Source organism: Tauraco erythrolophus, chromosome 1, assembly GCF_009769465.1.
Source record: "Tauraco erythrolophus isolate bTauEry1 chromosome 1, bTauEry1.pri, whole genome shotgun sequence".
Lineage (NCBI taxonomy): Eukaryota > Metazoa > Chordata > Aves > Musophagiformes > Musophagidae > Tauraco > Tauraco erythrolophus.
The window spans coordinates 46,080,527-46,104,647 of NC_141465.1; the positions used below are offsets into that span (position 1 = coordinate 46,080,527).

Consider the following 24,121-nt stretch of genomic DNA (forward strand, 5'->3'; position numbering starts at 1 on the left):
GCATAAGAACGTAGCAAACAAGTGACCAAATCTTTCTCCTTTTAGTAGCAGCAACTCATTAGATCAACAGACAGAATGCATAAGACCAGTGCCTATAAGGCTAACCCCAGTCACTGAAGCTTGGACAACCCCACATTACAACAAAACCTCTTTTGGTAGCAGTTCTGTGTTAAGATCAGCTTAAGCCGGCTATGAAACGCCACCCTACATCTTCAAGCTACAGCAAAGCTTAAGACAGCACTGCTGTCTACATGACTCCTACAGAACTACATGCTGCTACTCCACCCTCCGTTTCAGTTGCAGCTATCACAGGTCACTGTGGCATTTCTCCAGGGAGACTGACATTTTCAACACAGCCAGCACATTAACATTAGCTCCTGTCCCTCTGTGTGGTTTTGCCCTACTGCAGCTGTCACAAATGACTACAGAAATCCCCCAATGTTGTCAGTTACAAGTTTAGGAAGTGGCGGATGTCTCTAGTAATGCTTATTCATGCATCATGTACAGGACTAGTCAGATGATCAGGCCCAGTCACCATGGATTTATGAAGGGCAGGTCTTGTTTGACCAACCGATCTCCTTCTATGATAAAATGAACCCGTTTAGTGGATGAGGGAAGAACTGTGGATGTTGTTTACCTCGATTTTAGAAAAGCGTTTGACACTGTTTCCCGTAACATTCTTCTGCAGAAGATGGCTGCCTATGGCTTGGATAGGTGTACGCTTCGCTGGATCAAACTGGACTGGATGGCTGGGTCACAGAGTGGTGGTGAATGGAGTTAATCCAGCGGGCGGCCGGTCACCAGCGGGTGTTCCACATGGGCTCGTGTTGGGGCCTGTTCTCTTTAACCTCTTTATCAATGATCTGGATGAGGGATCGAGTGCACCCTCAGCAGTTGCAGATGACACTAAATTGGGAGGTAGTGTTGATCTGCCTGAGGGTCGGGAGGCTCTACAGAGGGCCCTGGACAGACTGGATCGATGGGCCGAGGCCAACCTGTATGAAATTCAACAAGACCAAGTGCTGGTCTGCACTGGCACAACAACCCCCCTGCAGCGTTAGAGGCTTGGGAGTGTGGCTGGAAAGCTGCACAGCAGAGCAGGACCTGGGGGTGCTGGTCGACAGCGATTGAACATGAGCCAGCAGTGTGCCCAAGCAGCAAGAAAGCCAACAGTATCCTGGCATGTATCAGAAACAGTGTGGCCAGCAGGAGCAGGGAGTGATTGTCCCCCCTATACTCAGCACTGGTGAGGCCACACCTGGAGTACTGTGTTCCAGTTTTGGGCCCCTCACTTCAAGAAGGACGTTGAGGTGCTGGCGCGGGTTCAGAGAGAGCAACAAAACTAGTTGAAGGGTTTAGAGACTTGTCCTAGGAGGACCTTGCTGGCTAGGGGTAGGCTGGGCACGTTTAGCCTGGAGAAGAGAAGGCTCAGGGGGGACCTTATCGCTCTCTACAATTACCTGAAAGGGAAGCTGTAGGGAGATGGGGGTCAGTCTCTTCTCCCACGTTATGAATGACAGGACGAGAGGGGAATGGCCTCAAGTTGCGCCAGGGGAAATTTAGGTTAGATATCAGGAAGAATTTTTTTACAGAGAGGGTTGTGAAGTATTGGAACAGGCTGCCCCGGGAGGTGGCTGGAGTCCCTATCCCTGGAAGTATTTAAAAAACCTGTGGATTTGGTGTTGAGCAAGCATGGTTTAGGGACCGTGACAGTGCAGGGGTGAATGGTTGACTCGATGATCTTGAAGGGCTCTTCCAACCAGACAATTTTATGATTCTATTTTAAAATATGTTTCTTTTTGCACTGCTAAGAAATAGCAACATTTTAGAGCAAACCATCACACCACGCTCCCAGGAATTCAAGAAATTGCCTAGGGTCACTCCAGGGAACAGCAGTAACTTAAGGAGCCATAGCCCACTACCCACTGAAGATGAGTCCTGAAAAGTGCAACATTTGGCAGTTAGAAAGATACTGAAGCAGTTCTAACTATGCGGGACCAGTATACACGATGTGGAGGGCAGAGAGGCAGTGGAAGAATCACCAGGACTGCCAGCTGGAGGAGGGACTGAGTTTCTGAAAGAGTGAATGAGAACTCATCTCCTTGAGAACGTGTCCTTGCATGCACTCCTCTTTTACTAATTCTTACTAGAAAAAAGCTGCTTTACTCTCTGAGCTCAGGTGCTTCACCTGCAAGACTTAACACGAAACAATTATGGTCACCCTCACTCCTTTGTTTAGTACGTGTTCTTTCAACATCATCTTGCCTCATATGAATCACAGATGAATCAAGTTAATCATGGGTACAGGATGGGAAAAAAGTACCATTATTACAGTGAGCAAAACAGTAATAAGAATCAGCAAAGGAAGTCCGAAATGAAAGATGGGAAAGTGGTTGGACAAAGCACTGAGGCAGTGAGGGCGTCATTTGGCTCTACAGCAGGCAGGAAAATGAGCTTTTGACGTCTAACCAAACCAGGCGATGTCATGCAGAAGGAATGCTTAAGGCCCGTTCCTGTGTCAACTTTGCTCTGCTTATAGTGAATACATGACACTCCACAACCAGTCTTGCTACCTCCTTCCACCATTTTCATGATGGGTGACGAAACACATATCTAAGTCATTCAATGCATAATTGTCTCAAAGAAAGAAACTTGACTTTCTGGACTTTTTCTGTGAATAGAGAAAAGATATCATTCATGTGAGGTCCTTTTCTTGCAAACACATTTAGGAACGAAAAAAAGCCATGTAACTTGACCTAAGACCACCAGCATTGTCAGATTGGACTAGCTCCCTCATGCTCTGGGGTTGTAATATAACAAGCAAGCTAAGATCTTCCTTTGTAATAAAATAATATTTGCTGTCTGCAAATTTAGTTTGTGTGATAAAGGAAATCAGACAAAATATTTATTGTTTCTACAGAGAAAAGCAATATACTCAAAAAATACTTGCATGATTTCTGTGAAGGAGTCTGATTTATAAACCTCAATACAGGTGCTCTCTTGCCACTCAATGACTGTGTTCTAAATCAGCACTTTTATTTCCAAACCTAAACCTGTGGTATGGTTTTGAAATTATTTCCCCCACTAATTTTCCGTTAATCCACACTGCTTGTATTTACAAAGCTGGTTGGCACTTCTCAGAAACCAGGTTCTTCTCAGAAGAAACTAAAACTGGAACCTCCTGTAGATGTGCCATCAAACGGTATGAAACCCAAGGTAGCCACATCATGACCTGAACCAACAAGTGGGCCACACCACTATGATTCTCCAGCACAGGCACAGCACAGTACATGCCAGGAGGTGGACTATTGAACTGTCATAAGTACCCTCCACACCTGTAAACTGTTTCTCATATTGCACGAAGTGCCAAATGCTGTAGGTATCAGCAAGCTTGTCAACAACCACACTTCTGTTCTTTATGCTCCCCTCCCCCATCTTTTCAAACCTTCCTCCTACTTTAATTTCTGTTGCCATCCTCCCTGTTTGTGGAGGCCTTTATTTCTTTCCTTGCCCTCTCTTTGTTTTTCCCACACACCTCCAGTCCACACTTTTCTACACCCTTTTTGATAAAGGCAACAACAGCTTTTTCGGCCTCCCAGAACACCCAGGGCTGCAAGAAGCTTTCCAAGGAAATTCAGAATCACAGAATCGTTAGGTTTGAATGGATCACTTGAAATCATCTGGTCCAACTCCTGCTCAAGCAGGGTCAGCTAGAGCAGACTGTCCAGGTCGTGCCCAGTTGGGCTGTCGAATATCTCCACAGACAGAGACTCCACAGTCTCTCTGGTGTTACCCTTCTTGTGGGTGTTTGATCATCCTCACTGTAAAAATGTTTTTGCTTATGTTCAGATGGAATTTCACGTGCTCTATATTTGTATCATTGCCTCCTGCCCTGTCACTGAGTACTACTGCAAAAAGTTTGGCTCCCTCATCTTCATTCTCTTCCATAAGGTATTTACACACATTGATATACTGCCCTCCGCCAACCAAGCCTTCTCTTCTTCAGGTTGAACAGTCCAGATGGCTTGCTGAGTATCTCTAAGGAAATACTCATCTCTCAGCTTCTTCCATATGAAAGGTGCTTCAATAAATCTGCATCATGAAAGAAGTGATAGCTTCTCTTGGGGCAAAGCAAGAGCAGGTATTAGGAAGCTGGTCCCCCCCATCCGTCATCAATATATGTTATGAAAGTCCCATTTCTGAAGATCCAGGACAACAACACATTTGAGAAGCAACACAGAAGATGCTTTTTATTACAGACCTCCTACCAGAAACCTCAAACATCAGCAATCCTGTGGTGATGCTGAGGATAAAACAGCAATGAGTATTTCTGGTCCTGATACTACTCGATTTTCATGCGTGTGATTCGACTGGTTGCCTACCATTACTGGCATGCTGTATTGAGATTCGCATTTCTCTGTTAGTTTATTGGGACATTGGTCCTAAAACTGCTGCCCCTGGAATAATCAAACATCACTACTCCAGTGTTGAAAGACCCGCACTTTTACTGTATCAGGCAGGGTCAAGCCAAGTGTTTCTCTCATCTAATGCAGGAAGTAACTGTGCAGAAACACTGTCTCAGAAAAAGACCTAAGCAGGTTTCAACCAGAAAAAAGCTGCCAAACATGATCACCAGTCTCAGAACAACCATAGGGCGGAACAGCTTCTGAGGTCACTATACTGCACGGCTCAACATAGCACCAGTGAGGAACTGAGAGTTTCTGAAACAAAGGAAAATTACACAATGCTCTGAACTAAGGAGATTCTAATTGTGCTAAATAATTTCTCTTTATCTCTGTGGGATGGAGAAGCTACGGAAACAAGGCAATGCTTTTCCTTTAGATAGAATTAGCTACAATATTTAGATGTCTCTTTCTGATTCTAAAGTAAATTGAGAATACTTTGACGTCAAGTTCATTAGCACAAGCACTGTATCCAGCAAGTCAGAGCGACCAGCTCAGAGAAAAGGTCATTCAAATTTAAGTTTATTGAAATTTCTTCCATCATTTCTATCTGTTTTGTCCAATCCCTTGACCAAATAAAGCTAGAAAAAAAGTAACCTAAGTCAAACAAATCTAAACCACTGTCCAATGCCTACCAGTATATGTCATCCAACCTTAGATGTGTATACCCTGTATTTTAGCTCCAAGTCTCCACACAACAACTCAGAGTTGCAAATGCTGTCCATCTTTTTCTTTGATCTAGTTGTGATTTACAGGGTTTACACAAAATCAATCTCCCAACTCCCTCTCAAACAGCTCAAAATCCAAGAAATCAAGTAAAAAATTTGTTTAAAAGGAATTTATAATTCTTATTAGCTATAATAAGTAATTCACAACATTGTCTTAACTACCACTAACAGTACAATCTGCCTAAAGGGAGCAGTCAGCAAAGCAGTTCACTCCTGTAACGTTAGGGGTGTAAAAAAGGTCATTCCCCTTTCATACATCATTTCCTTGAAATTTTCTTTTGATTTGAACTATGGGTGCAGGTATGTAAATGAAGGTGATAATACCGGATTATCAGCCTGAAAAGCAGATGTGTGTGTGATGTTTTTAAACACACTTCACCACAATACCAGAGACAGCTAGAATAAAGGAGAAAAGTACCAGAATAATGGATGATTTGCTGTATATTAGTAAATGAATACAACTATACAGGTCGCAATCTCAAAAAAACCAAACCACCCAGATTCGACAAAAAACAGAGAATGTCAGTTAGATTTTGCTGTCTTCAGTGAGTCAAAAGCAGAAATCAAAGCCTATGACCTTCAACTCTGTTGTCTTTCTGGTGTTTAATTTTATCACCATACTCTACAATTCATTGGGCGAGCTCTTTGGTTTCAAGCACCCTTTAGTCTTGTTCTTTTTTTAATTACTGCCAAGTAGATTGAATTCTTGTTAGTCTGCCAAATGTAGTTAATTCCAGAATAGCACATTTCATACATGAATCACTGTAAATGCCCATAATGTCAACTCCAGATTTTTATTTTTTTTAAACTCATGTAAGATACCTTTGCTTTAACCTCTATGTGTATTGCACTAAGATTTTCCTTTAGAATCTCTCTAACACCCAAAGCCCTGAAAAGCTAAAACGTATCTCCATGGTAACACAATCTTGTTAGCATAATCTGAATGTAAAAAACAGAGGAAAAACAATTTTTAAACTCCAGACTGTACTCATTTCTCTAATGGGTCCTTCCAAGGACACAAGTGAAAATTTATAGTCTTTTCCAGGAAAAAGTACTAAAGAAAGTAAGAGAAATTTGGTCGGGCTTAATCAAAGCACGAGTTTTAGACATGACTTAGAGGCGTATTATGCCACCTTCACACTCACTTTAGATATTTTACAAGCTCTGCCCTTATCCGTTATAAGGTTTTATTGTAACTGTTTTCCCTCATCACGTCATATTAGTGATATGCTTTTATTATGCAATTCTGCCACACGTTTAATATCCTACCTGCAGTGCACTTTAGCTATAGAGTGCCCTTTGAAAGCCTGCCTAAAAAGGTCCACTTCTTTGGAACAAGGAAGCTGCCCATTAGTTTTGAAAACCTGAAAATAAGTTGCTGATCCCTAGCACACCGGTTGTTGATCTATCTGTTATTTGGAATCACTGCAGTTCACAGTTGGAACATTAACTGTGTTGTTCTTTTAATCCACTTTACTCCTTCCCTTGCTACTCCATGCGAACATACACATAAACTAAGCTATAAGCTTGAACTGGACAGAGCTAATGATTTACCTTCGCACAGAATGGAAATGCAAAACTAGTTTATATTGTTCATAGTTCACTCTGTGGGTAATGCCAGCTTTATCAGAAAGCGTAGCTGAGCAGCACAAAGGAAAAGACAGCTGCCTTGCCTATCCTCATTGCTGCACACATCAGGCTAAGGAACCCAGAAAGGAAGGAGGAAAAAAAAATTGCACCTTTCTGAGAGCAATCAAGCAATCAGTTGAAAAGTCTGTTAGGCGGCGCAGAGCAGTTCAAGGAGCACTGGTAAAGGAAGCAAAGTGCCTACAGCATGACCATGAAGATGGACTGGAGAATAGGGCTTGCCTGCAGCAGGGAGCATATTTGCCAAAGTGACAAGATGAGGTTGCTTCCAGGGGACCCGTAAGGGACTAGGAAATTCATGCAAGCCAGAATGTCACTGCCTGGCTGGACAGAGGATTGACCGAGAAACAATTCAATGCTGTACAGTAGGCAGGGTTAATTTATTTTTTCTTACTTCACCAAACCAACTTCCATCTATTTACAGAGCCACCTTACTCTAATTTAGAGTTTAAATAAAACCTATTTTAAAGACTATGAGCTTTTTGGTATTTTCTGGCATGCTGCCATTAAAGAATAGACTGGAACTCACATTTAAAGCTCCAGCTAATTTGGAGTCTCACCAAAAGTACATAAAAAATAGGCTTCTAGAGCAAAGCAGGAGTGTAAATAAATAATAACATATGCTGGTGACTACATAAACTACTGAAAATTAGCAAATAAACGATTAAGGTGAATAATGCATTAAATTATGTCTTTGCTCATTTGTTGCATATATCTATATATCAGATTTTCTGTTTGCATATTAATAAATTGCCAAGCTTCCTCAACCTATGCATAGTATAAAATAACGGATCATGAATCTGACCTAAAAAAAATTATTTCTTGAAGTATCAAACAAGTGCGTCAAGAAGAGGTTTCTTCATTTTACAAGTTCACAAACAGCTACATTTATATTTATTTATTCTACTGCATTAAAATTCAGGAATCTGTCTCTAGATATGTCTAACTTTAGGTTAAAGAAATTATAAATATGTTCCAAACTTGCTATCAGCATAACTGCATAATACTCAAGGTGCATTCACACTGAAGTTAGTAAGTTTTGGTCTTTCTAAAAGCTAACTGATACAGTAAATTTGCCCAAGATTCATCACCAGTATACCACTAGGACTTACAATCTACAGGTAATGCTTAAACAACAATGAAAACCTCTAACCTAGAAAAATAAGAAATAAGCTCTTCAAAGTCCACATCTATAATTAGGAAAACAATATGCTACAGTTACTTTTGTTACTTTCTGACATAAGATCACAAAAATATTCTACATAATCTCAGTGAAGATATTCCTTTCCATAAAAATCGTTAGTTAACTGAGGATCAACATCAAAGAACACTACAACAACATTTTGATTTCAAACTTCCATCTTTGGTTTGGATGTTCACTTGAACTCCATCATTAAAGTCTGATTTTTCGGCCCATTTAACAGAAAACTATCAGTCTATAGCTGTGATAGTTGCAAATCACATTATCATATAAAATATATGATTTAGACAAGTATCTTACAGCCGTATATATTCTAATACACTTCAGACTGATTTTTTTTTTTTTTAATCCGTAGTGTCAGTATGTTTTTTAAAATCAGGAGCCATAAAAGTCATCCCATCAGTCCTCAAACTCTAGGCAAAAATCTGAAGGGGGCATCACTCTAAACACCCATTCAGTTCCTTTGCCAGAAGTGATCGAAACATTGCTGACTCTGTATGAGCAGGGCAGAAGCACGTGTCACAGAACATATAATTGGACTAGAGAATTAAGCTGTAGAGTGACTCTCTCCATGCTTCACTAAAAGACAGCTTCCACAAGTCATCTAGATCAGAAAAGCCTAAAAGCCTGCCATATTATCTGCTCTTTCCTACTTGGTGTACATCAGACACGATACAAGCCTTCAACCCTTGCCTAGGTGCCGCTTAACAACAAAGTGATTGCTACTGTGTGGCCTCCACAGCACTTACATCTATTTGTAGCACTTAATCACTATGTTTGAAGTGGTCATCAAGACAGATGGTATTACCTTTCATAGACAAATACATTTAAACCCAATTACACGATACCACATATCCTAATTTATATTTTCTAAGTCTGAAGCTTGACAACTATGAGACCAAACCCAGCAGTCAATGTACAGTCACCGTGCAATTTCTTGGCTCAAGGGCTATGACCGAAATTAACAGGAGCCTACAACATTAGTTGCAACTCACACACCTAATAGATAAGCTGTTACTCACAAAGCGAAGTTTGTTGTACGCTGCAATGATATTTTTACATAAATTCTTTGGATAGAGTATTTGCAGGTAGAGAGACAATAAACATCCCATGAACAACAATTTTTTAAGAGCTTAATACATACAAAGCAGTAGTCTCCAAACTTCACTGAACATACAAGCAGGCTAGAAATTAGTTACTGTAGAAAGATGATAGGACTTTGAATCACTTTGGGCATACACTAGTTATTACAATGGAGAACGTTACTTACTGGACAACATCAGACTTCCACTGAATACCAGGTTATGTTTTTAAAGATTTAGCAATGAGAAGACAGACAAGGTTTACATTTTTGAAAAAGGAAGAGTGAGGAGAAAGAACAGCTATTCCAAGAAGTCACAGGTGAAATACAGTAAGGAGTATTTTAAAACCTCACTCTTGGAAGTTACTGACTACTTCCAATTATCTAGGAGACAACAGTATGCTTTTACTAACTTACAAATTCTTATCTCTAAGATTCATATTAGAGCATTTACTTAACATTAGACAGGAGAAAATGAAACTTCATTTGACAAGAAATGTGCGTTATAAACAATTCAAGGCCGGATAGTGCTGGTTTTACACCAATTTTCAATCCACTTTTTTAAACTTACCAACTCTGTACTAGCCCAACTGAAGGCCTGTTAAGTAAGTTATCAGGCAATAAATTGACTTCTCTCATGGTGTTAGCTAGTCGTACAGGAAGTTCTTTCCGCAGAAACATGTATGAAGTCTTCTCACATGCATTGTCACGACCTGTTAGAAAGAAGGAAAACAACAGATGTCCATTGCAGCAGACCAAATTTTAGACTTCCCAGTGCTAGATGATTAAAAAAAAAAAATCAACCCACAACTTGTGAAAATAAAACCAGTTTAAAAGTAATTTTTCAGTACCCACCTTCACTCCCCTTTCACTCCCAAGACACATACTGTATTTCTACCTTCTTAGAGCTTAACCTCTTGTATCTGACATTCTCCCTAATTTCACATCATCTCATCCTCTCTCCTATAAATAAAATCATCAAATACCAAAGACTTGATATTAGCTGGAAATAAGGCCCCAAAATTCTAACTTTATCACTATGACTTTTCTACTAAAGCAAGCTTTTAGAAAGTGGTGCCACACACATAATGGAGGGTATGGAGTGAAAACAAAGAGACAAAACAGAATAGCAACAGCTGGCTGATGTTTCATGTTACAAGCTCTTCAAACCTACTAAGTACTTCAACATTTCAGCAGCATCTGGAAAGACCAGCAAAAGTCATCATCCCTCCTAGGACTAGACTACAAGATGCTCACTAGCCACCTGGAAGAAAAACACAGTGGTCGTCACCATGTTCCAATTTGGGAAAGCTATAGTTGAGATTATCTTGGACTTTCACTTTTAAAACAGATTTTTATCCAGTACAATATTTTGAAAATAAATAAATTTAAAAAAAAAGTCAGAAACAAATAAAAGGGATCCACCAACACAGCAATACTTTGCTGCAGACCTAGTTGGAACAGTGATAATTCTCTGGAGCCACCCTACGCGAAACAGAAACTGACATGACTAACAGCATTCTTAAGCTACATCAGTTACTGGAGATATCAACAAAACTTTCACTACATATATTTGAAAGTATGAGACGTTAAGACTCTTGCCCAAATAGTTCAGATGGAAGATCAGTCTGACTTGACATACTTTTTTCTGTTTCACAGCGTTTCACAAGTGGAGGAACTCCCTACCGTAGCTAACTTCTAAAGACTCTAGGTAAATTAAAAGTCAAAAAATAATCCATGTTTTACTTGTAATGAACAGTCAATATTCTGCTTTCATCTAGACAGACAGCAAATGTCTTTTGTGATGATAACCAGTACAATCGTCTGCAAAATTTGTGAGTGAAGACATAATACAAGAGCTATAAATTATGTTCAAGCAAACCAGAAAGTGTTAACAGCACTACTAGGCACATAATCACCGAGATCTGCAATTTGAAAGACTCAAGCACAATGCAACCAGCACAATCAAGGTGATACTTTTTAAGACAGTCCCATTATAATCAGATGAACAGCAGAGTTTTCACCTTTTTTGCATTGGTTAACATGCATTGATGGATTAGTTCCCAAACTGTAACACAAGCTTGAGGGAATATGCAGGAAGGATTAGCATTCCCTTTTTTCTTGCTCATTTAGGTATCATCAATCAGTGGATCATTAAATTCTATTACTGTCAACAATTCTATTATTTTTCTTCCAGCAAACATTTGCACCTATTTTCCTTATTTGCATTTTCACATCTTCAATTACAAATACACACATCCTGTCAAAATTAGACAAAGGAAACAAGATATTACATTCATGTTTTCTGTGAAGCACAGTCATGATTTCAGAGTTCAATTTTCAATTAAGTTAGATACCAATTCACCTACAATAGAGGACAGAGCCACTTGTTTGTTCACAAGTCACTGTATAGAGTAGGTCTTTAGGAAGACTGGCTGGACAGCAGGAAAGACTCTGTGACTAGCTCACCCAACAAACTTCTGGGCTGGAAAAACCCTCAGGAACAAAGATGATGACCGCTTCTTCCCAAAAGCAACTGTGAGCAAGTTCAGTTATTTTCTAGGCAATAAAAGCAAAAGGAAAGAAAGACAGCCCAGACAGAGAATGATGACATGGTGAACCAGAACCCACAGCCTGCAGGAGTCTGTGAAAGGGCACAGGGGCCCTTCACCGACACAGTCTCTGGGTTTGTGCAAGACAGACAACAAAAGCTGCTAGACTGGAAAGAGGACTGGCAGAAGAGACCCGCTTCCCCCCCTTCCACGAGCAAGGGCACATCTCTATTCAATCTGTCTCACCCCAGCAGCTCTAAAGTGTCTCTTTTCAAGGAGTTGCCTTGCTCTCATGTACAGCTACGCTGTGGGTACAGAGCCCTTTGGGGTCACTTTGCACGCCCAGTGCAGGAAAAGGAAAGGAAGTTCTGTTTCAAGCCTGCCTAACTTGAAGGCTCGCTGCACCGAACTTCAGTACATCTTTTTGGTTTGGGGCACGCACTCAGAACATCAGCTGCTGAGCTGTATGCAATTTATCTGAGAACCTCCACAGAGTTGCTTTGGCTTCTAGCGTAAGGTCAGCTATCTGCTTGCCAAACAGCACGTGCATGGAACAGAAAACGACTGTTCACTAGGATCAGCAATAATTAGATATCCCTCAGCTTTTGAAGCAAAAAGCATACTGTGTCCTAACAGTTGCTCCTCGGCTGCTGTTTCTCACAGCAACGCCTGTACAACTACATCCGTCAAAACGAGGGTATAAAATCTGAGTCTATAAGTTAAGTGTTTTCTTATAAAATTTATCATGCGCAAGTAAGTCTACGTTCTAAAAATCTTTCCAGAAACAGTGTTCTGGTAAGCTGTAATGCCTCTTTTACAGTTTGAGTCTACAGTCAAGATATTTATTTTTACCCCCCATAGATTTGCTTTATTTGTTACATCTTTTTTTCAAAATACACAGCATTCTTTCTTGATTTATCATTCCAATCGGGTCAACATACACTGCCAGGATCAGGCTTTTGTCTTAAACACCATAAGCTAAGCCCGTTTAAATCCATGTTTCAGTTCAAGGGAAGTTGAAGTCATTCCTTTTGGGGTTAAAGTGAAAGTGAACTCATGAATAATCTCTCCTTGATTTATACCACAGCCCCAAGAAGTTATTCGACAATACAAATATCACCTGCTTACCTTTGTCTGAATTCAAATGGAAGAAAGAATACAGTAATCCTATGCCCTAGTGCAGACTGCACTGCACCAGGCATCAAGGACTGTGTTCAGCTTTATTTGCAGAAACAAGGGGCACTATGTCAGAGGTGTTTAATTACGGTGCACTGAAGACCTATGGTAGCAGCAGACTTCAAGGCAGAAAGTAATGACATGGAAGTATAACACTAACACGCTATTATAATGTACTAGGAGTACAGGTTTTGTTATGAATACCAATAGAAGGCCCACTGCTTTTATAACCTGAAGCAACATGCTTCTTGTTAAATCATATTAAGTTAACAGTTTTTAACTCTGAGGAGTCACGATTTTTTGCTTATAAATCACTGAACTACAGGAAAACTGTGGAAGAGGTTGGTCAGAAGATGCAACGTGAAGATCACTGGCATGAAGAAAAAGCTTCACCTATATACTTTATTTGTAAACTTACTATCTTGAGTAGTTCTACAGACATCAGTGCAACTACCGGCTAAATGCTGTACATAATTTTCTTCCAGAGACAGGATATAAATAGGAAAAGCGTTCAAGACTCAGAGAAACAAAAAAAAAATGCAGGGTCCACCTCAGAACAGTCATCCTGCCATCAACGCCCAGCAACAGACCCTGAGCTTCAGCGTGTGGAAGCAGGACCTCACTGTTCAACTAGTGACAAAACAGAATCAATACTGCTAGAGACAGAAAAGTTTCTAATAAGATTATCCATACATTTGTACCTTGATATTAAGCCTATGGCAAGGCTTTTGCCTTCACTTTTATGGTCTATTACTCGTTATTTAACTGTTAGTGATGAATTGGGGTTCTTTTTGTCCTGCCTTCTTTCCATCTACTTTTTTTCTAAGTAAAATGAGTATGTTGACATTAAAAACAGCTAACCCATCAAAGATTTTTTTCAAAGCTTTAGATTCAACTTTCTCTGAATGCTGAAGGTGCTTCCATTAAAATATTATACCTCTAATAACTAACAATTTCTGTGCAACTTTTCTATTCATGCTGAGTTTGAGTTATTTGAATAAAGGCTAGGTTAACATTTCATCCTAAGGAGTGTTTCAATACAAATACATATAAATTTTCTTTAAATGAAGACTGATCTGCTGAGGTAGTATAGCACTTTCTACAGACTCAGTAATCATAGAATTATAGAATGGTTTGGGTTGGAAGGTGCCTTAAAGATCATCTAGTTCCAATCCCCCTGCCATGAGCAGGCAGATGATATAAGATGTACGTCTGCTTAGTCGTCAACTACTTAGATTTAGATTTCAAGCACTAGTAACAAATGAGCACGACAAAACTGTTCAACTTGTGGCCTTAATGCTTAAAAGTAAAGCATTTTAGAAGTTTTTAAAGCAGGTGAGTTCTGGAGCTTTTTTTTTTTTTTTTTTTTTTTTACAAAATTTTAAAGCAGAGAGAAGTTTTGGAATGATATTTCAAGACACTGAAATTCTTTGGCAAGTCTGAAGTTATGGATGATTTTCATTTTGAGGAAAAACAGCTAAAAAATTATTTCCTTAAACTTGCAGCTGCACAGGTTGCCTATATCAGCACCTGATTTGTGGATCAGCCCACATGCTACACTAATACCCATGAAAGAAACATCAACTGAAGCAGGAGTGTGAAGTTCCCAATGCCAGGTATGAGACGAGAAACACCAGAAAGAAAAGAATGCCTGAGAAACCACAGCACCTGTTAATCTTGGATCTCTACAGCCTACCAAACAATCTGAATCCTGTTTCTTCAACTGACCTGTTTCTAGATACACATCAACTGGAAATGTTTCAGTAAGCTGTGTAACAGACCACCCTGCAACACCTTGCTACTTTTAAGAAACGGCATAACAGTCGAAGTCTCAGATCTTTTCCAAATCCAACAGAATTCATTGCGTCTTTAGCTAGTCCTGAGCATATTAATAGAAAAATAAAAATGAAGGAAAACACACTTTCGGAGGTATACAAATCCATTGGGAATAATTGTTCTCATCTCAAACTGTTGAGCTTTTAAAGATTTTGATTTCGGATGGTACATAAGCTGTTAGACACTTCAGGGCATCAGAAATTAAATTATCTCAGCTTTTCTCAAGTTCTGCATTGATTTTTGTGAAGACAAAACTCTGACAGAGTTGCACAGAAGAATTAAGCAATATTCTGCTTTTTTAATACCCTTGTGAAGAATGAAGGACAGATACATTAGCCACTGTAAATGTGACCCTTTCATTAAGTATGCAAGTAATCTCTAGAATTAATTATAATTCATTTTAAAACTCCTTCTGCCCAACTTGATAATCATTTTTAATGCAGGCAGAACAGCCAAAAAAGGACATTCTAGTGAACAGCATCAGCTTTATTTCATACATATACATTTATATACCGAGAAACACACAAAGCAAATAGATCTCTATCTTCTGATAATGGAGATCGACACACAAAACTGAAATTCTTTAAAAGCGTGCTTTTAAAAAAATGAAAATGGAAATACTAGAAGACTGCACTCAAAGTGAAACACATCTTATCCACAAAGCCAAGAAAGGAAAGTAAGATATCACACAATATATAGGGTTCGAAATTTTATACGCACCATCAACATTTCCCATTGTTTGCAATACAGCAATACTTGATTTCAATTTAACAAATTCAGTTTTGCTGCTTAAAGTGGAAAAACTGTGCAGCTCCAATTCTTAAATCAGGCACTGAAAAAGGTTTCCTTCAATGACGAGTATCACATTAAGACAACAAAAACCATATAGCATACTACCACTTTGCTATAGGTTTACTCTGCCGCAGGGCACAAAGCAGCCCCACACTACTCTTCACGGTAGAAAAATAACCTCATAAAGTAATTCTGGTTTCTAAGGGGTTTAGATTTTAATTCAGGGTCAAGAGGCTAGATTATCTCTAGATTTTCACTCCTCTTAATTAAAGTTATACTTTTAAGAAACTCCCAGATCATACCTACGGTGCTTACAATTTAACCCAGAATCTGACCTAAAGACGATGAAGGAAAAACACACGTAGAATACCCACTCTACTCAACAACAGTCAGAGTCAACGGGAGGATTATATTCGGGTCTGAGCATCTTCAGAAGGGAATACAGACCAAGCAGAAATCCACATGACAACAACAGCAAAACAGTTCTGTGACAAAAGAAGGAATTCATAATCTGACCAGATTTACCATAGGAGAAACAGAAAAAGAATACAGCAACACTCTTCAAAGCCTTACAGTTCACTACAGAGGAGGCAGCATTAACCTAGTCCATCAAGGACCAAACAACTATTAGGCTCAAACTGCACAAAATTCAAGTCATAATTTGACAGATGGTAAACACTGTAAAAGACAGCACCCTGCTCTGCTTTTTTGCCATCTCTTTTACTAGTGAAGTTAGACATCTGCCTAAAATTACATTAAGCTAGCTGACTCAGTCTCTGAACTGGAGATTAGATTGAACATTGCCTAACATTCTTTGTAGCCTTAATTCTCTCATGCCACAAGCAGAAGAAGATGGTCACCATCTATCTTGTCGACCATCTGCAAAAGAAAGCAGTGCAATTTCGCACAGGGGGAGAAACCAAGCAAAAATTGAGAACTCTGAAGCAAGTCAGAGTTAGTAAAAATGCAGCACGGATTGTGTAAATTAAGTTATACAATAGAAGTTACTTTGACAGAAAAATGGTAAAGAAAAGCAAGATAGTTGTGAAGTAATCTTCAAATTATTTCAAATGATTACTACTACATGCATACCTAGCGCAAAAACTGAAAGAAATGTCAGGTGTCACCACAGTAGGTCTTTAAAAGGTTTTAAAAACAGAGGTTGTTCGATAAGTGGTCTACCATCTTTAATATTCTAAACAATCTTACCTGTCTGGGTGAGTCAGCCACTCTATACAACAGTCATATAGAAAAGCACATTCATGGCCTCCCCTCTGCCACCTTCAAATCTGCAGTTCAAACCCAGCACTGAAGACAGATTGTGATGCCAATCTTGAGATTCTTTTGTTTCACTATAAGTCAACGTAACAGACTGACAATAGACACAGCCTTCAACATGGTGAAAAAGAGAAGATACATCAGCCAACAAGGATCTAAGCAGTGATTCCTGGACTTTACATCAAACTAAGGTCAGTGAGAATATTATATGGACAACCTTCCATATAACAGCCTTACACATGATAGAAACAAGCTATGGTTTGTCATAATACAATGGTATAGTACCTCCACAAACATTGCTGCATTTGGAATGGTCACCATTCACAAGAGACTATGTCTCTAAATGATAATGGATTTGCTTATGCAGTGAAGTATGACAAACCTGAAGAACTGATTTGACTGTCCTTGCTCAATTTTAAGTTGAGAATATAGGTAAACTTATTTAAATAAGACAGTAAGACATGAAGATTTTTTAAGAAGTTCACTCAGAAGGTGGCATTTAATATTAAAATCAATTTTCTTAGATGTGAAAAGGTGTTAGACGTTCCACCAAAAATAATCATGCCATTTATTCAATTATACAGGTATTAGAGGAAAAAAAAAAAAGATAAGAAAACACATAAATAAAACATGATCCAGAGCTTGGAGGTAACACAGGTCACAAAAGCACACTTGAACACTTTAGGTCTTCTAAATGCAATACCTTCAGACAGGAGAAGATGAAAAGTGTAATGTCTGGGGGTTATACATCAATATTATCACTGGTGGACCTTCAACCCAAAGGAAATTCAGGAAGCAGAGTTCTACCCTGCAGTCAGTTCTCTTCTAATCTATTTTCCCCTTCTGGGATTCAACTCTTCCCTGAACATTTACTCATCTCTTCCTGTTTTTCCTCTTTCACCTTTTACCCCATAGCACTAAGAAATTGAAAACAAATGTAACATTGATAACAAGGCCCACTCAGGCTCTAGGGATCATACACCTGTAGCACGTAGTGGGGCAGGAGGGGGGGAAGTATTTTTCAATTGGAAGGAATGAACATTCTTCACAGTGCTCCCTCTGAACCAGCATCTTTCCAGTTACTTCCATCACACTGATGGAATTAGACAACTGTTGTTAAGCTGGACCTAGAGCAAACTTCTGTTCTGGGTCCTGCAACAAGAGACACAAACAATGTAGAGGATACTCATACACATACAGCAAACCCTGATTCAATTCTGGCAAAATCTACAAATTGCCACAGCAATACTATGCTGGCCAAGATTCAAATTACAAAAGGATTAGTTCCATACAGAAGGCTACATACAAACCTTGATTTTGCTGCAGAAAAGGGCAGAAACTCAGCATGAGATCATGAACTCTGGTTTCTCCAGAACATTATCAAATGCTCTCAGTTCAGCTGCCAGATTCTCACATTCACGAAACACCCATTTGAGAACAGACAGCAGTAGTAGTCCTTCACAGATGATGATCAAAGTCACCTGCTTCAAAAATCCAATACAGCTATCACATCCCTAGCAGGCACTGGTGCCAGGGTCACATCATAAAAGCATCAGTAGTTCCTAAGCATTTACACTTATATGTCAGAGGAAGACAAGAAAAGAAGAAACTAAGCGCTTAGAAGAAACTAAGTCTTTTCACTGCACCCAGGGCCTAGTTCTCTCCATGAACAAGTATTTAACAGCGAACTGAGACATTAGATATCACACCTTTAAGACTCAAAAGCAATGAAGTCTCACCTGTTGTAAGTCTGAGGGAAGGGACTCCATTCAGAAGCCATAAAAACCAGATCAGAAGCCTTCCACCTCCTATCCTTGTGAAACTACTACTATATTGCTTTTATCTAGGGCAAAATAAAGACGGACAGGAAGGCAGGAGTGAGGACCATATGTACCCTCTTACCCTTGAGTTTCCAGAATACTTTTTAGCTCCTGTACAGGCAAACAAAGAAAACAAACAAAAAAATGAAGCAGAGGGATGCAGAAATCTTCAAAAGAACGCACAAAAGATCAAGGCATCAGAGCAGATTGAGCAAAGGCTAAAACCGATAACTTGCTGCTGAAGCTAGGAAGACAGAACTAAGGAAGGATCAATGTATTCCCACTGATTATACACCATTTCAGGAACATGGGCTATATATTAAAAGGCAAACAAGCTATGCTTGCACAGTCTCAATAAATGTAGCTACAAAACAACCCAAACATAAAACCAAAAAATCTCAACTCCAAAATGCATTCCTATTCCCCAACAGAAATGAAGACATTTTCAGCATACTCTCTAGGTATTTATCTCACCCACCACTGAAAATACCAATCCCACAAAAAGCATACAGGGTTGGTTGGCTTGGTGAAAGACAGGGCTTTGTAAACCCAATGAAGATGACGAACCAAAGGGAAAAAGAACACACACAACATAATTGGAGGCGCTGGCTCTTGGTGACCCTCACCCTCTACCACAGGCTGCCTCTAAGGAAGCTGTACATTGAAATTGGATTCCCTTTTCCAACTTACCGCATTGCACTACAAGATAGCAACCACAACCTCGACAGCTGTTCTAACACAGGTAGCCAGCAGATGGTCAAATTTAAGGATCCGGCCCACACTAACCTTGGGTATTTAGCCTGGTTTTAGCTTCAGCCCAGGTTCCATCACTGCTCTCTAAGGCTACTTCCAACAACAATTACAATTTTTTCATTAAAGTGTCCTGTTTAAGGACACTTGGCAAATATAATCAGCATATTAAGAGATTAATTCTATATCAGTAAGGAAACTGGAGAAACTCTGAAGTTTCAAAAAATGAAGAATTAAGGACAAGAAAATATTTTTAGATCTTACTGAACTACAATAAATGTATCACTTTTATAAAGTCTGAACGATTAAGTTTTGTTAGACAGCTACTGCCAGAAAACCAGCTAAAGGCAGAGGAATTAAAGTCTGCAAATAAGCTTTCCCACATAACCTGTTTCTGTTCTTCAGTTCCATTCCCATTACTAGTTGCACTTTTGCAGTCTAAGTGGAAGCACACTGACAGAGGGACACCAGGTCTGCTCAATCTAAATTATCTATGTTCACAGATGAGAAGTTGACACTGTATGACCATTGATTTCCACTCTGTGCCATTTCATTGCTAAGTGTAAAAACTAGCAAGCCCACATGCTAGTTAGCTTTCCAGTTAAACTTTCCAACAGTCATGTAACAGCGTACAGATAAATCACCAGAGCTGAAGTACAGAAACAGTGGAGCTTAATAAACCATTTCTGATTTATGCAATTAAACTAACAACAGATTCAAGCACTCTTTGACTGCCAGGCCACTGCAGCATTTGCTTTCTATTCCAAAGAAAAATTTCAGGATACCATTCGCTACTGAGAGTGCATTAGCCTATATTCTGTTGTCTAAATGACCAGACCAAATCCCATAGACAAGCCAAAGGTCAAGACTTCAAGTTAAGAAGGTCAAACTTAAGTATAAGAACTCTTCGATTTGTACACAGAAAAAAAACATACTTATTTCACAATCTCTGAGTCAGCTTGTTTGTCTTACGTGTATTAATTACTGTGGTCATATAGATGAATACCCTGGTGCCAAAAGAAAGTCAGTTCACATTTTCATGTAAATTCAGCTTGAGGACAAAATGTCAGACAGCTGTCATTAGCACAACTGGACATCTCAGCATAATTACATTATTACATCAGCTATGCACTAATTAATAATAAACAATGTAGTAATAATAATGCAGTAAATTATGATACGCAACTTGTGAACTCCAGTAAGCCTGTTTCAAGTAAATGGTCCTCCAATTGAAACTGACTGTGCTGGAAAGCAGCTTCAGTCACTACTGAACTGGAACAGATAAACAGAAGGAATTAGCAAATGCACAATACACTGTAGATCTATCAAAGTCTTAGTCAAACTGCAGTCATTAATTGTAACTCTTAAAGCCACAGCCTTCCGTTCTCTGAAAGGACTCAAGGGAAGATGTCTGTCTCTCTCAAGAAGAATGGTTTATCAGACAGCTACTTGTAAAAGCTGTAAACCAACACTACGTCTCATATAAACGAATCCAAATCAAAGTAAAAGCATGAATTTTAAAAATAAGATTCTCTGATGTAAAACTAGTATTTAACTGCTTACTACACAATTCTAACAAAATAACTTTTTGAGTATTTTAAAGCATTTTCCAAGAGAAAGCACAGTAATCAAAAGGATCTATAAAGTTTAATGCAGAGGTGCTCAAGCAATTACTCACAGGCTGTGTTAGTTTTTAGACCAATTCACACAGGCACAAGGTTGTCTTTCCTTAGAACATTTTGGGAGCAGGCTAGAAGTCAGATGAACCATTTTAGCAGCTAAGCTTTCTCTTGCCCGTACCACAGGCACTCCCCGCAGTACATGATAGGCAAAGAGCCAAAACGTTCTCAGGAGAAACCATGGCCCAGATCAGGTTCCTCAATCCTAGAGCTATCCATACAATCCAGAGTCCTTCCCTAAACAAGTGCAAGGAGCCTCTTTAAAAAAAAAAAGTGGCTCTTCAGACTATGTCAGCTCCTCAGACTACATCAGCTCCTCTTCCACTAACGCTCCTAAGACCTAAGCAGGGAACAGTCCAGGAGCAGCAAAGAGGTGCACATGCTGTGCAGCACATCAACCCTGGCCTACACTGTGAAGGGCTCTATGGCTTTCAAACAGGAGATCCTGGACAAAATAAAAGTAGTGTTCTGTTCTGGTGAGGCAAAGTTTTAAAACAAATTTAAAACTTCTCTTTTTTTTTTTTTTTTTTTTAGGTAGTTGAGGCTTAAAACACCAAGTCAAAGAAATTTTATTGCTCGTTTGTTGCTCTCTGATCAGATTCTGTTCAATAAACTACCAGAAAAGACTGAATTTTGATCCTCTGAGCTTATAATCAGCTTTTCCTCCTATAAAAGATGAAGATCTATTTCACATTGAAGGTTATAATTAGATATTCCAAATTTTTAACGCTCTCCCTAAGCTCTCACAGCTTTGACAACTTCCTCTCTAACCTTTATGGAAAACTTCTGTAATTTCCACTAACTGTTTCAGAAAAATACAAATCTCTGCTTTATCCTTTAGACCCTGGCAACATGCCAAAGGGAAAGTAATTTTATTTATGCTAGAGGTTTGGAATAAATGTTTATGAGTAAAGACTCACACAGTTAATACCAATTACATAAAATACTGCCAATATCACATGGTCCAGTTTCCCTTCAGTCTCGGTGCAGTGTAATGCATTAGACTGTTAAGCATCTTGTTACAAAATGCTTTTGATGATTAACAAACCACATTACAAAAAAGATTAGACAATTCCTCTATGCCACTGCTATTTACCAGAGTTAGAATGTATTTATCCAGTCTATAAAATCTTTAAGAAAATCATAAACAAGAACTAGAACAAAGTAGTAGTAGTTAAAACATAACTTTTCTTTTGCAAAAAGTAATTTTGTAACCTTTTAACTTTTTCTGTATTTACACAGTCTTAAACCTAATTCTGAAAAATATTGACTAAAATTTGCACAGATGTACTATTTTAAGGAATGAAGTCTGTAAAAGTACTTATAACACTGTGTAACTTATTTTACATTGACTACAAACTAATGTGCCAGTTTATACATATAATATACATACACACAGAGTAAGAGTCGCCTCTTCCCAGGCAAATAAAATAATTTAAACAAACAAAGCAAAGAAACACGTAAGAGACAATGTCACATTTACATAGAAAGGCTCAGAGGAAAAAAAGGATGAATGTAATAGTCTCTTATAACACACAAAGCATCAGAAAAAGGAAAACTGTGTATCTCAGAGTCACAGTTCAGTGCTCTAATCTGTCCTTTCAACCTACTATTCCAAGAAGAAAAAAAAATTTAACTGACTCCAGAAACACACAAAATTATATTTTTAAAAGGATAAGTAAAAGCCTGGTAAAATATTTTAGCCATTTTGGGAGAAAGGTCACTTTTAAAAACACTAATATATTAAACATAACTGGCATCAAGAAAAGGTGCTTTAATAGAATAACTACGGAATTAGATAAAACAATTTCTAAATCTACATCCAATTCTGTTACAGATGATATTGTTCCGGGTTGTGGGGAACTGGAGAAATACTACTCACTCTCCACAGAAGAGTACTGTGAAGATCAATGACTGCTAGTGAAACGTAGAGTATATACGAAGTATTCTTCATAAACACATGGACTGAGTTTGGCTGGGATGGAGTCAGCTTTCCTCACAGCAACCCACCAAGTGCTGTGCTTGAGACTGGTGACTAAAAGCGTTGATGACGCACCGGCGTTTTGGCTGCCGCTGAACAGTATCCGCATGGCATGAAGGGCTTTCTCTCCTTCTCCTGCACTCAGCCCCTTCCCTGGCAAGTAGGTTTGGGGGTGGGTAAGAGGCTGGAAGGGGTCAGAGCCAGGATGGCTGATCTAAGCTGGACAAAGGGGTGATCCATATTACATGATGTCATGCCCAGCAATAAAAAACTGGGTTGCTCTGTCTCCCAAGACAGCCATTACATGGAGGACAGCTAGGCATTGGTCTGCTTGTGGAAGGTGGCGAGTGACTGTCTTTCCATCTCTTCCTCTTTCCTTCCTTATTAAACTGTCTTTATCTCAACTCACAAGTTTTCTCACTTTTGCCCTTTCTATTGTCTGCCCTATGCCAATGGAAGAGGGGAGCAAGCACCTGCCTGGGTGCTCAGCTGCTGGATGAGATCAACCCACCAGAAGTCTGCACATCTACTATAAAGCAATCTCATCTTAAAGTTATTCCATAGTTTTTATGTTTGGCGTTTTTTTAATTAAGAATTTCACATGGGACTGTGCCAAAACTTAATAAAAAGCCAGGTACAACATCTACTGCTACTGCCTTAGCAAACATCAAATTAACTTGGAAATCAGACTGCCTCAACACAATTTACTGTCTCTACCACATTATTATCTTGATCCTTATCTATGTATTACTTCATTATTAGCTCTATCATTTTCTCAGCTACTTCAGCCAACCTAACTTACTCTAATGTCCTCCTCTTCCTTTTCTTTGAAAGGCAAGTAGTGTGTTTTCCCACTTCCACAACCCAGGGGCCATCACCATCAGTTATTTCCACGAAGCCCGTAAACAACAGCTGTGCTGCACCAGGCCCCTCACGTTTGCAGAAGAAAGCTTTCAGATACTTACAAAACACAGCACTGGCTGACTTCTACTGGCACCCACTAAGCCAAGAGGATCTAAATGTATTTCAGCTTATCTAAAACTTGCACCAGGGACAGGGAGGAGTTTTGATTTCCTTTAAGTTTCTGGATACAATTTATGTTTTTCTGAAGATCAAAGCAAAGATGAATTCAGCAGT

General features: G+C 39.2%; 1 protein-coding gene across 1 annotated transcript in view; it reads right to left on the reverse strand.

The window, feature by feature from the left end:
* The window catches only part of PDK3 (pyruvate dehydrogenase kinase 3), a 62,134-nt gene that overhangs the window by 29,006 nt on the left and 9,007 nt on the right, over positions 1-24,121 (reverse strand). Inside the window, exon 2 of the mRNA XM_086618691.1 lies at positions 9,692-9,833. Coding sequence (XP_086474817.1) covers positions 9,692-9,833 — 142 coding nt within the window. The remainder of the gene's footprint in view (positions 1-9,691; positions 9,834-24,121) is intronic.